This window comes from Argopecten irradians, chromosome 5, assembly GCF_041381155.1.
Source record: "Argopecten irradians isolate NY chromosome 5, Ai_NY, whole genome shotgun sequence".
Lineage (NCBI taxonomy): Eukaryota > Metazoa > Mollusca > Bivalvia > Pectinida > Pectinidae > Argopecten > Argopecten irradians.
In genome coordinates this window covers 10,857,271-10,870,939 of record NC_091138.1, presented here as the reverse complement: position 1 = coordinate 10,870,939, position 13,669 = coordinate 10,857,271, and the positions used below count along the sequence as shown (strand labels likewise).

The following is a 13,669-nucleotide window of genomic DNA, read 5'->3' as shown; positions in this document are numbered from 1 at the left end:
AATGTTGGATTACGATCAAAGATAGGTTACGTTTGTATTAAATTTTAAAACAATTTAATTTTTGAATCATACATACAAAGTTCAGCATAATGGTATTGCATGACATGCATTCATTATATCATATACTTTACATAAATGTCACATATGTACATGTATAGTGTATTAGCTGAAATTTCGTTTACTGTCATTATATTTTTTAATTGTATTGCAGGATATAAGTGTCGTTTGAAATACTTTGAAAATTATACATGTAATGATAGCTGTATTATCTGACCTACATTTACGACCGACGTAGGACTACTGTATAATGGTACAATTTTGAATCAATATCTCCACGCTTTAGACACGACATCCCTATAATTCCAGGTGTCCACACGATGTCGTGATGATTTCGGGCACATCTAACATCCAGAAGGAAACTCTATCCATGAACAAATTTGTCGATAAGGATAACACGGAGCTTATGTTATAGAAGGGTCTATCCAAGTCGTTAAATGGTTCCCATTTGGGCGATGATCTGTCGTTTGGATTTCTGGAACGTAACAGACAATTTTAAATGAATTACACGCCACATTAAATGATAAAAGTGTGGAATATATGCAAATCTAGCAGTTTCCGCACAGATAAACGGCAAGGAACCTTCATTAAGCAGATTCGATAGAGAATGGAATGCACTTTTGTAAAGATTCCGGCTTATTTTAAGCACTATGGTATTCATCATTGTAATAACTATGATATTCAACATTGTAAGCAATATTATATTCACAGTTGCAATCACAATGATATTCCTCAAACTTACCCATATTTTGCAAAGTTCGTCCATAACCCCATGATCTTATGTGATAACTCTAAATCTTTTGAATCATTACTATGGACTCCACGGAAGAGGAACGTTTTTTCGGCAGTGTGAGGAGTACCAACGAACCACGGAGGTAGTGTTGGGTCGTCCTGGGCATTGCTGTGACGTGAAAATAGGTATTGATAGCTGGATGTCATTGAGTTATCTTGAGAGTGTAGTCTGAGCCATTTTATAACAGGAAGAACGAAAAATGCATCACCGTATAAGTCAAGCGTTTTATTTGCTCTTGAAACATCATCAATTCCGAAATATTTATCACAAATCGCCTGCTCTAGAACTCGTTGATTTAAACATTGTGGGAAAAGGTCTTTTACTAAGCCTGGAATTAAAAACCCACATACAGCATCGGTTGGAAAGCCGTCTGCGGGGTTAAAATTAAATTTTTCCGATAACATGTCACCGAAGATATGGTAAAACATTGATCCTTCCTTATCTGTCATGCCTGCGAGGAGATATACAGATCTGAAAAACTGAAAGGAGGCAGACGTTTTGTGATTAAGTAGCTTATCTGGATAGTCTTTAAACAAATTTCCATCAACAACAGCTCCGAACATAAGCTCGTATCTTGCTCGGTCACCTCTGTGCCACGACATATTCTGTTGAGCTGACAAAATATTGTCTGCTGACGTTTCATTAATGCAACGGACTAATGACTTTGTATCTGCACCATGCAGACATCCCAAAAAGTTACCAAGTGAGTCTTCATAATATAACGGATCATGCACAAAGGCAAGGAATGAGTTCGCAATTCCACTCTGCGCGATGACCCTATGAAAAAGGTTCTCGTTTTGAGGAATAAGAGAATGTAATGACACACTAGCCCCACCACAGGATGTTCCGAATAAAGTGATAGAATTAGGATCGCCTCCGTATGATGCTATGTTGCTTTTAACCCATTTTAATGCAAGGTGTTGATCCCAGAGTCCCAGGTTTCCCGGCAGATCGTCATTACCCGTACTCAGGAAACCGAACACCCCTAGGCGGTAGTTGATTGTCACAACGATTACATTACCATGTAAGGCAATATAGGCTCCATTGTACATAGACCCTCTACCACTGTAAAAACCTCCCCCATGAATCCACACCATAACGCTTTTTCGTACTGCATATGATATTTCCCTCGGAACATAGATGTTTAATGTCAAACAGTCCTCCGATATCTCCTCATATGGCATCTGTTTGGCAGAAATCTTGATGTAACCACTGTAAGATAAATATTAATACTTTTATATATAAACACTGTATTCTTTACCTTTACAAAGTCTGTACACATGTCCATTAACTTGTTGACACTGTCATGGCATCAACGAAGGATTAAGATAATGTACAGTATACGTGACACCCCAATGTCTGATGTGAGATCAAGTTTATCGCAATATACATGGTCCCTTCCCACCAACGGAATACTTACCAGTTGTTCTCAGAGAGTGAATGGGGCTAGAGAAACTAATAAGGTAGGATTCATCCGGTATAATGTAATTATTTGCCTTTTTAATCGATTGGATGTATGTCTAGGAATCCTTTATCAAATTAAAAACCTCAACAGTACATAGAAAATAATACCAGTAGTCATCATAGTCAATTGGTATCCTCTCCTCATTACATATTTGTGTATTATGTATGTACTATATACTCTCTTCGAATTTGATACTCTATATTTTAATGATGTAACATACTTTTTGTCTAATATTTATTTATAATTGAATGATTTAACTATATGCATATCAGAACAATAAATATTGGATAACTCCAATTATTTTACACAATTTCATTCAATCGCCCCTTTTTAACCAATAATAGATGAAAATGCTTAATGCTTAGTTGTTGACATACTCTCTAGAATGCATAGGGATGGGTCAGTGTGCATAAACACATGCCTTTTTTGAATGTATGTAATCTAAATCAGTCTGTCAATAAATGCGCATGATTTTAATCTCTCATTGAAAACCATAACCATTTGGAATAAGAATGCTAAATGATTTTATTTAAAGATGCTAGAACGCAGACAAATCATAATTTTTCTCTATCAAAAAGAGCAGACGAATTAGTATTTTTCTTCAGTTTTCTTACTTGACATTATTACCACCATTAAAAGGTTTTAGCGTATCATTTTACATCAATATAAAAATATTAAAATTTATTAATTGTATCCCAAAACAATGCCGTGGCACTCTGCCCTATATGGGATGAAGTACTGAATGGCCTTGCATCTAAAGCAATATAAATAATCTTTTATCGTTTTTGGTGCTAATTAGATATAACAATATACACGATTAAACACTAATTATTGCTAAAATGATGAGTATCGTTTATGCTAAGTCGGCGGTGGAGCATCTTGCAATCAATCCATTTTCTATCAAAAATAAAATTGGAGGTATAACTATTACATATTGTTAACTTACATTATATATAATAATAATAATAAAAATACTGTAAGAGGTATCTTCATAATTCCAATTGTTCTGAAATCAGAACGATTTTTTAAGTGTTCCAGCAAAATTAATGTAGTGTAACTTACTTACTTTTGGAGAAAATCGTCTTTTTGTGTTCCTATTTCCCTGATGCAAATTTTCACTTGGAAGGTCTTTATCACTACGGTGTTTATTCACGTTGAAAACAAGCGTTCTGACGCCCTTCGCGGGTTAAGTTCATTTTACGAATTAAAAGTCAACAGAAGAAGCGGAATAATATCAAGAAACAATGCATTTTCAGCTCTGATATCGACATTAGTCGGGCACAAAACCCAATATCGGATAATAAGAATTTCCTGTAATAGTAGCAATAGGAAAATATTACGATGTCAGTAAATAGATGTTTAATTTCTTTCGTTTGATTCAATTTCTAAAGTTGTTGACTTGATCCCGAACATTCCAGTGACGTCACTTTTAGTAGGAATGAATGAAACGGCAGTCAATCCCGCCAAACAGTGACGTCACAATCACCGGAATGAACATTCTGTGTAAATAACAGGCAATTTGCTTTCGTTTTGATTACCATCTTCTGTATGTATAATGAAAAAGTTGCAGGATAAACAGAATACCCGGTCGCTATCTTACAATACAAGTTTTATTTTGGTGTCGACAGGGAAAACAGAGATGACTCTGCAAAACCTCCTCATCTCATCTCATCGCACAAACGATAGCAGCAGCGATATTAATTATAGCAAAAGAAAAATGTCCAACGTTGGAAATATTGCAAGTACATTCATTATTTACATAAACCAATAATTAGAATAATCATTTATTTCATCTAGACTAAATAATTTGCGAGTCCCGTACACCGCCTGCAAGGAGACGACCTTGGCATATCGCTACCCACGATGCTCTCGATCGTGGTCTTATATTATGTAACTTTTCCTGGGATATTAATTCTAGATATATCTGTTTTCGACAGTTAAATTTCTTTGAACATGTGTAAAACAAGCAGTCTCAACTGCTATTCCGAGACCGTAAAATTCAATCTTGATCACCTCAGCCAAGACACAAGGGCACGCAAATTATGACAGAAACGTTTACTAGTAATTTGATACCTATGTCATTTGAAAGTATTGGAGACCTTTTGATATGCACGTGTATATCATGATGTTTCAATTGGATGCCCGTATGAAAAATTAATTATATATATTATATACATGTTATAAAATTCGGTTAGCTTTTTTATTGTCATTATTGTTATATACACTGTATATGATATTTAAACGAAAACACATATTTTACCTAAGAAGCCGATCACATATATAATGTAAGTATCGGTTAGCTTGTAATAATTTAATAATTTTAATAATTTTAATGAATGCAGAAAATATGAGAAAGGACTTAAATAGGAGTAGCCTGATGTCCAATCCATTTAATGTTGATAATATCAATGAAATCTTGTTTCAGTAACATGACGACCGTGATGTCAATGTTGCTGTTGGTGCTAGCGGTGCTTGTGAGTGTATCGAATGGTATAAATTATAAGACGGTACGTGCGCCAGCTGGACCTATCAGGGGTATTGCTATTCAGAACAGGGACAGATCAGTGTATCAGTACCGAAATATTCCTTATGCCAAACCACCAATCGGAGATCTAAGATTCCGGAAACCTGTTCCATATGGTAGTTGGACAGACGTGTTAGATGCAACATCTTTCGGACCGTCATGCATTCAGGATCCAAAGTATATTTCCAAGCTACTCGAAAACACACAAATGTCTGAAGATTGTCTTCAGCTAAATGTGTACACTCCCTACAATGCTTCACCTGCAAATAGGAAAAGTGTCATGATCTGGATACATGGAGGAGGGTATCTTGCAGGACAAGGACCTCGTTATAATGCGTCAAATCTGGCTTATGTTGGGGATGTTATTGTTGTGACCGTAAATTACCGACTAGGTCTTCTCGGCTTCCTCAGTACAATGGACAACGCTTCGCTCGGCAATTATGGTCTATGGGATCAGCGACTTGCAATCCAATGGGTCAAGCAAAACATCCCAGCCTTCGGTGGTATTCCGAACTCTATAACAATATTCGGAGAATCGGCGGGTTCTATGAGTGTAGCTCTGCATGCGCTTATTCCAGAGAATCAAGGACTATTCCAACGTGTTATTGGTGAAAGTGGACCTGCCAACTCTCCTATAGCAATGACGCAAGAGGCAAGAAATATCTCTAGAGGGTATGGTATATTCCTTAACTGCATCAATGTGCTAGACGTCAATGTGGATTCAGCACTACTTGTTCAGTGTTTGAGAGGAAAATCTGCTGCAGAACTTTTAAGTGCGCAAATGAATTTGGACGAAGGAAAATACAGAAACAATCGTATAGCTATTCGAGATGCGCCTGTAGTGGATGGTGATCTTATCAAATCTTCCCCCTCCGATGCATTATCCAATATATCCTCAGCAGGTTCCAGCTTTTTCCGATCTCTAGATGCAATGTTTGGCAATACAGATGCCGAGGGCTCTCTTCTGCTGGACACTATCATTGATGATTTAGGACAACAATACAGCTTTAACTATACGATCGGCATACCAACAAGGGTGCTCTGTGATGCTCTTTCCCATGAATATGCAAAAGATGTCTATAATGGGAACAAAGCTGTGGCTGACGCCATTTGTCAAAAGTATAGAAAGGAAAACGATGTGGAGCAAAGTAGAAGTATCATCAACATGTATACTGATGGTATAATGGTGGCACCTACTGTTACTACCCTCGATTGTCACTCATCACCAGGACTGACAATGGGCAGAAATACATTTCAATATATGTTTACAAGGGAACAAAGGGAAACGAATATTCGGCCTCATTGGTTTTCCGGGGCAAGTCATGCGGCCGAACTTCCGTATTTGTTCACGATAGGAAACTACAAGGCGGAAGACTCGTTGCTGTCCATAATAATGATGACCTATTGGACAAATTTTGCCAAAAACGGGTATGCTATGATTTTTTTTTTTTTTTTTTGGTTATGATGTTTTCCAGATGTCGCCTATTTTCACTATTTGTGGTTTTCTAATAATGCTGTATCAAAAACACGAGTTTTGTGTTTGATACAAAGTTGTTTATAACATACACTAGTGATACTTTCAAATATAAACCCAAAATATATTACGCTTAGAAAATATTCAAGTGAACAGCTTTAAGTTAGAAAATATTCAAGTGAACATCCAACCGCAACATGTTTTTGTCGTTAGGATACCAGATATATTTATAAAATCATCATAGAAGATTTCAGAAAAGATGGCGATGACGTCACACAAAGGTACATCCGGGCACTTAAAGGTACAACTCCGTATATCTGAACACATTAACATGGTGGGAACACAGCCGCTTGTGATGTTTGTTTACATTTTATTGTAATACATCGTACGGCAATCCGAGAACTGTTTTATTTGGATTTCAAAAAAGTGTAAATGAAAATATGTAACAATAATATATAGATATAAACATATGGTATTAATATGATTAATTATGTTTATACTCCATTTTCGACTGCCACGAGAAAAAAACACGGTCGCCATTACGTATAAATATTGACAGAATATTGCAAATATAAGCTTCAAATTACAAATTAAAATCAAAGTTCCTCAAAATATCATACTGACATTTGAATAAGCGATTACTGTTTTCTAAGTCTTACTTGGTAAACATCCTTGTGATGTGTGACTATGACTAGATTAAATCTTGCTTTCGCAGATTACTCCAAGCGCACGACAGCCATTACGTACTGTACTGCCGCAATCCCGAATTTCGTCCTTTTTCAGAATCACAAAATTACGTGTTCTGGATAACGTTTTCGTTAGAAATTTTGGAATTTAGTTTATGACATACAAATGAGTTAGTTTAAAGGCATTTTTATCATATTTCAAAACAAAAATTTTCGGATTCTCGAAGCAGTGCGCAATGTGTCCTGATCGGCATTTGCAGTACTACGATCTGTATTCATCAATCTAAATGTGGTCTATCCAACATGAATTCAAATTATTTAAAAGTAATATCACTTCAAATTGAGACTTCACATAGCAACCCATGGAATACAAGTGAATGAAAATTAAAAAAATATATATATTCTACCGCATGGAAACTGAACGATTTCACCTTTTTATTTTTTGAGATACCAGCAGCCATAGGTGTACGTACACATGTACGTGTAACACAGTGGTTTATAGCATTCCTTTAAAACAAAAAGAACGAAATATACATCTTTTACAAGTACTTATTGAGATATGTGTTGGAAATCAATATTATTAATTTTCCTAACTATGGGCTGTGGCCTTAGGTGATCAACCAGCGAAGCCATGCACGAGCGGCCGTGGTCTGGTCCGGTGGTTCACATTTCGTTACACTAAATAGTGTTGTGAACAGCTTTTTCATGTATATCAGAAACATGACACAATAAAATCAATAATCTATACATAACTTTTTCACAACATGGATATCTACGTGTGAACAAAAAACGGGTTCGTGAAACGGCCCGGTATCGCTTCGCAAGCTGGCTTCAACTCTAAATCTATACAAATATATTTAGCAATAAACAACTGTAAATATAAAAATGTAAATGTCTGTAACGTCTGAAACAATAAGAAACCATTTTAAAATCAGAATTTTATAGAATTTGCAAGTATGAAAGTGTATAGTTTTGTCAAAGTATCGATTGTGTAAGAGAGATGAGCGTATCTGTTATTGTATCTTTAGTCGCCATACTGTGGTTGTACCTTTGTGTGCTTTCTCACGGGGTATAATTGATACCCGTATTAACGTACACTGTCCAAATCGTAATTAACATAGCCTAAATTATAATTTTTATTGTGCAATGGTATGCGGCCATTTGATAAGGATACGTTCTGTTTTCACCAAGGCACTGAGAATGTCAACAGGCCTCGCATAGTTGTTATTTTGGCCCCACCTTACCTATTTTGCATTTATTTGGGGCTTTTCATAAAAAACCCATCCATTACCATCTCACTTGATTTTATTTTTTTCTTATTAACAGCAGGGTTTTATTTTTTCAAACTTCTTCTAAATAATTACAAGTAAAAAGTAAAAACAAATCAGCCCAAAATTCATATTATGCCTTTCATAACTTTCATATCTAAATAATTACAAGTAAAAAGTAAAAACAAATCAGCCCAAAATTCATATTATGCCTTTCATAACTTTCATATCTAAATAATTACAAGTAAAAAGTAAAAACAAATCAGCCCAAAATTCATATTATGCCTTTCATAACTTTCATATCTAAATGATTACAAGTAAAAAGTAAAAACAAAATCAGCCCCAAATCCATATAATGCCTTCATAACTTTCATATTAGTCTATCATTAAATAAATAAACCGTTATGTTCTTTTTTCTCAGATCCCCGAATGGTCCGGGCCTTCCTCACTGGCCGAGATACGACAAGATTGCTGGACTGTATCAAAGATTTGATAGCAACATATCACCGCAGTATCACGTGACACCGGACAGGGTCAAGTTCTGGAACAAGTACCTCCCTTCAGTGGCAACGGCTTCTCCCAGCGCGCTATTAGGATAGTATCAAAACAGCCGCGTTATGATCGATTTTTACCTTATAACAATTGAAACATGACCGTTTTGACATTCAAGAATCCGTTTGATTATTTTTTAGACATGAATTCATACGTGGATACAGTACGATCTAGTTAATATTTATTCCCTATAGAATATCACAATTTCGTGTTGGCTTTTTCTTACGTAAAGAATTATAAAGGAACGATAAAGTTTTCGAGTTTTTGTTAGTTGATATTACATAAACAAAGCCACAGTCCCGTTGACATGGCAAACGTTTCTATGTTTATCATATGTCGCTATTGAACACATGAGAATAAATATTCCTTTGCAATTCAATATCAAATATTGTTCATTTCTTTTTAAAATGTCATCAAAGATTTATTGCTTAAGGTATTTAGTATCCATATAGGTAGAGAACTGATTATTGGTTATGAACATGAAAAATAGTAGGTTATTGTCTGGTCAACATGAACTTACGAAGGAGAAGAATTAATCATTTACCAGTCTGGGGTTTTATGGTAAACCATACCTTTATAAAAGATATGGTAAACCATCACTTATATCATATAGGTTAAGTTGTGGTTTATCACTACAATGTACTTTCTTTTAACATACACACATACTCGGGGAACAGTTATTGTTTACATTTTTTATTAAAGTTATGGTTTTTTCATAACTTATTTTATTAACAAAGTTATTGTATTCCATCCCTTTCATACAGAAGTTTTGGTCTTACAAAACAAAACCATTGATGACATATAAATACGTTCGGTCCCAGAGTTCAACATAACACATGTTGACCGAAAACTCAGTCTATAAATGTTTTGTTATAACATCTATCATGAATATAAATACGTCATAATCTCCTTCATTACAAATGTATGGTAGCAAATGAAATGAATGCAGTCACTTTAGTTTTGAAATAAAATATTACAAAGAATGAATTCATAAATGTGATCAATCAATGATAAACTATATGGCAGAACACAGAGCAATAGAACAACATTTCACGGGCGCAAACATCGGAATATTGGACCTGTTTTACTAAAGAATAGATTTAGGAATACAAGGTAAATGTATAACAATTAACAATATAACTACTATTACAGCTTGATAATATTGTGACCATGTTAATTAGTCGTTTTGGACCAAATTATGTTGCAAATACAGTTTGTTCATCTTCAACCGCGTACAATGTTACGAAAACACGCCACCTTTATAAATGAGATTTCAAAACATGTATAAATTGTGCTCCAAACCAATATCAACGAAATGTCATTATACAATGGCGAACGACCTATATAACGTGTTATCATATCGTCAAATTATCTACATTGATAAGGATTCTGAAATAATCGGCAGTTTTGGTGTGACTTATCGAGTTTAATAATACTTTTTGTCAAGAATACCAAGGTAGGTATATGGACGTGTTTATCGCGAGTATAAAGGGTCTTCAATGAGTTTTTATTTCATATGGGAGTTTATGAAACTTTAGTCTGAGACGGAAGTTTTTAGTTTTGCGAGCCTTGGCAACCAAAAATTACAACTTCGAGACGAGTTTCCTATACTCTCATATGAAATGAACCTTCATTTAAGATACGTTTTATTACATAACTATAGAAACCTATATTTCAACGAATCTTACGTCAAATCCAATGGACGCCGACATTTTGTCCCGAAGTCTTAGAAATTCTTACAGTACGGCACGTCATGTTTCCTGACGTGATTTTGTTGATTTTGTCTTGACGTCACAATGAATTCCCAGCTAGTGAAAATTGCTTCAGGTCATATTACACTAGTAATTGTCTATGTATAATGAACAGGCATTTTAGTATAAAATGGTAGAAATTCATGAAGGTTTGGTCATCAACATCCTCGGTCCCAGGTGTTCGTCGCACTATCGCTAACTAACCCTGGACCATAAATTGCATTTGCCGTGGTATCATGAATAATTCATTACTTATATGCTGGTCATTTGATTTTTGAAACCAAACGGGTGCAATAGAATTTCGTGTCTCAAAATATAATTCGGGTAAACTTTTTTATATATATTTAAAGGACGTAGATCATATATGCAAAATGTTACGTTCTTACTATTTTGTAATTTTAATATTCACAACTTTTACATAACCTTAAATGTGTGATTACTTTCAATTTTGTTAATTGGGTTTTCTATTATACATGTTTGATATTATTCGTCTGCTACAGCACTGTCCTGTCTCTATGCACGTGAAGGGTGTGTCATGGTTGAGTACACAATCAGATCAACATCATATAGTATTTGTTTTTCGTTTCACTTACATAAGGTCGCCGATAACTTGAACACGCTTGTTTATTGATGACCATTTTTATGAATATTTATTACAAAAGATGTAGAACTACAGTAAATGCAGCCTATGGTCCCAGAGGTTAGTAAGCGATAGTGTGATGAACACCTGAGACCGAGGATGCTTTATCACTATTTGTCCGATTAATATGCTTTAGGTGTTGCATTTGATTAACTATTGGTTTGTCAATGAGGATTTTACTTGCATTTTCGATATCTTTTGTGATGGGAACAAATCCGAAACAAATATATAAAAACGTAAACGATGTTTGCGACAAACATTTTTTCCTTTCCAGCTGTCGAAATTGTGGCATTTATATTAGTTCTGCTGTGTTATATGTTAACTGTCTCCGGAAATGATTTTTAAAAGGTAGAATCTGCCTCAGGCCCTGCCCGTGGGGTCAGTGCTTTATATGGAGACAAGGTAACCTATCAATACCGTAAAATCCCATACGCTAAACCTCCTGTGGGAGATCTGCGGTTTAGAAACCAGTTCAATATGGAAAGTGGTCAAAAGTTTTAGACGGAACAGCCTCATTTATAACACAAATATGAATCATCTTGCAAAACGGTGCGGTTTTAACTATTCACATTCTATATCAAATTCGATTCTTTGTAATACATATGCATTGAAAATCGCAAAAGATTTCTTCAATGGTAACAGGGAAGTTGCTGAAGCTATCTGTAAGCAATATACCAGTCCTTTTGGCATTCAACAAAGTAGAAACATGGTCAACATTTACTCTGATTTTTCAATGATTGCCCCAATTGTGGCGGCCCTCAACTGCCACTCTCTTCCCGGACTGACCATGGGACGAAATACGTATCAGTATATATTTTCTAGGGAATATATCTATGAGCCATTCCCTCAACCCAGCTGGTTCAAAGGTGTTTGGCATGGCGCCGAGGTTCCGTATATTTTTGGACCAGGTACCTTTGGACTATTTCGCACCCCGTTTCAGAACCAGATACTATTTTATCAGAGACAATAATTCGATACTGGACAAACTTTGTCAAAACCGGGTAAGATTTAGATGCACTCAACTTCATTATTGTGTCTTGTAATATTGATGATTTTCTTGATCATTAAAGCTTTATTAAAGGAAGCCATGTTGTATAAACGCCACCTATGTGAGTGGGGGAATTCACGCAATCTACCGCTCCTTGTACATATCATAGACACTAGTAAACATAGTGGCATGGTTATTTGGTGACAGAAATATGTGCATATAAAAAGGTTAGGACGGATGCATAGACAAATTACTTATTTTTAGATTTACCTAAGAAATGATAAATAGGCATATAACTAGGCATATAACATATCATTAGTTTAAACTTGGTCTAAAACCTTAAAATATCCCTAATCAAGAATGAAATATCAATTTCTAAAATCTTAACTTAACATATTATTTTAATGAAATATAGACAAATAGTTGAGAACTCCCTGGAAGATTTAATGAGAAACACGAGCGTATATGTTTGATAAATGGAACTGTACATGCCATTACAACTACTAACTGCTTTTAGATACACTGGACAATCAGTGTGCTACGTCCATTTTACACCTTACTCTTTATGTCGCGAGGTAACGCGTTCGTGGGTTCCTATTCAGGGATAGTCATTCCCTAAGGATCTAGGAGGCTCTGATAATAGGCATATTGTTGTCTTTTATACTGTACAGGAGTTTAAAGTCGCGGAGTCAATATTGTATGGTTTGCCATAAGGCACATAATCGCGGACGTATTTTTTCGAGGTTTAGTTTCATGATCATTCATTAATTTACACGATGCTATGGTACGTCATTGAAACTATGAAAATGAACCGCTAAAAGTTAACCACAATGTAGTAACCATATGATAAGACTACAAGGCACTGTAAAGTCGACTGCATACATAACGCAATGGTCAAAATTATTTCGCTCAATAATCGCTTTTAAAAGGAAATATTCTTTGTAACCAGATCATTAATTCTTTAGTTTGGTTTAATCTGTATCTTGTCAATCGTCGTTTCTGTTGGATTCATACAGTCTTATTGTACTACTTTTAATGCTACACTTTGCTAACGTCATCTATTTTTAGTGTATCTATTCTTATTCTACTGCTATTGTAGCTCTCCGAACGGCCCGGAGTGCCGTACTGGCCGAGATATGACAATGTAGGAAGACTGTACCAGGACCTGAACATCAATATTATACCAGCGTACCATTTATATCCAGAGAGAATGCGGTTTTGGAACCAGTACATCCCTTCTCTTCTCAGAACTCCAGCAGACACAGTTCTGGGATAACTGGAATGAGATTGTATTGAAATGTAACGTTAATGAAATAGTACAATTAAAACATTGTATGTTGACCGTTTTCTGTTCAGATATACTGTCACAATGACAATATCTTAAATAACCTTTACGCTATCAGTTACACAACGCTTATATCATATCTACACTTGATAAGAGATATCGTGAGAGTTCTCTTTCCAAATGAAT

General features: G+C 35.3%; 2 protein-coding genes across 3 annotated transcripts; one reads left to right on the top strand and one right to left on the bottom strand.

Annotated features, from left to right (window-relative positions):
* Window positions 1–346: 346 nt before the first annotated feature.
* Window positions 347–2,046, bottom strand: LOC138322836 (liver carboxylesterase-like). Its single transcript, XM_069266968.1, has 2 exons — window positions 800–2,046; window positions 347–532 (listed from the first exon to the last, which is right to left on the bottom strand). Exons 1-2 carry the CDS (start codon window positions 2,032–2,034, stop codon window positions 355–357), a joined length of 1,413 nt encoding a protein of 470 aa, XP_069123069.1. The 5' UTR covers window positions 2,035–2,046; the 3' UTR covers window positions 347–354.
* Window positions 2,047–2,153: 107 nt separating this feature from the next.
* On the top strand, window positions 2,154–8,985 carry LOC138322830 (fatty acyl-CoA hydrolase precursor, medium chain-like). 2 transcript variants are annotated; one of them, XM_069266962.1, is made up of 3 exons: window positions 2,154–2,313; window positions 4,741–6,267; window positions 8,689–8,985. In XM_069266962.1, exons 1-3 carry the CDS (start codon window positions 2,291–2,293, stop codon window positions 8,864–8,866), a joined length of 1,728 nt encoding a protein of 575 aa, XP_069123063.1. In that variant the 5' UTR covers window positions 2,154–2,290; the 3' UTR covers window positions 8,867–8,985. The 2 variants fall into 2 exon arrangements, with proteins under 2 accessions (XP_069123063.1, XP_069123062.1); XM_069266961.1 differs by lacking the exon at window positions 2,154–2,313 and having other exon boundaries at window positions 4,437–6,267.
* The last annotated feature ends 4,684 nt before the right edge of the window (window positions 8,986–13,669 follow it).

Coding starts and splice junctions, on each gene's coding strand:
- LOC138322836 (XM_069266968.1), bottom strand. CDS start 2,034: ATGCCATATGAGGAGATATCGGAGGACTGTTTGACATTAAACATCTAT. Junction 533..799: donor ACGAACTTTGCAAAATATGG/GTAAGTTTGAGG, acceptor GTTACGTTCCAG/AAATCCAAACGACAGATCAT.
- LOC138322830 (XM_069266961.1), top strand. CDS start 4,709: ATGTTGATAATATCAATGAAATCTTGTTTCAGTAACATGACGACCGTG. Junction 6,268..8,688: donor ACAAATTTTGCCAAAAACGG/GTATGCTATGAT, acceptor CTTTTTTCTCAG/ATCCCCGAATGGTCCGGGCC.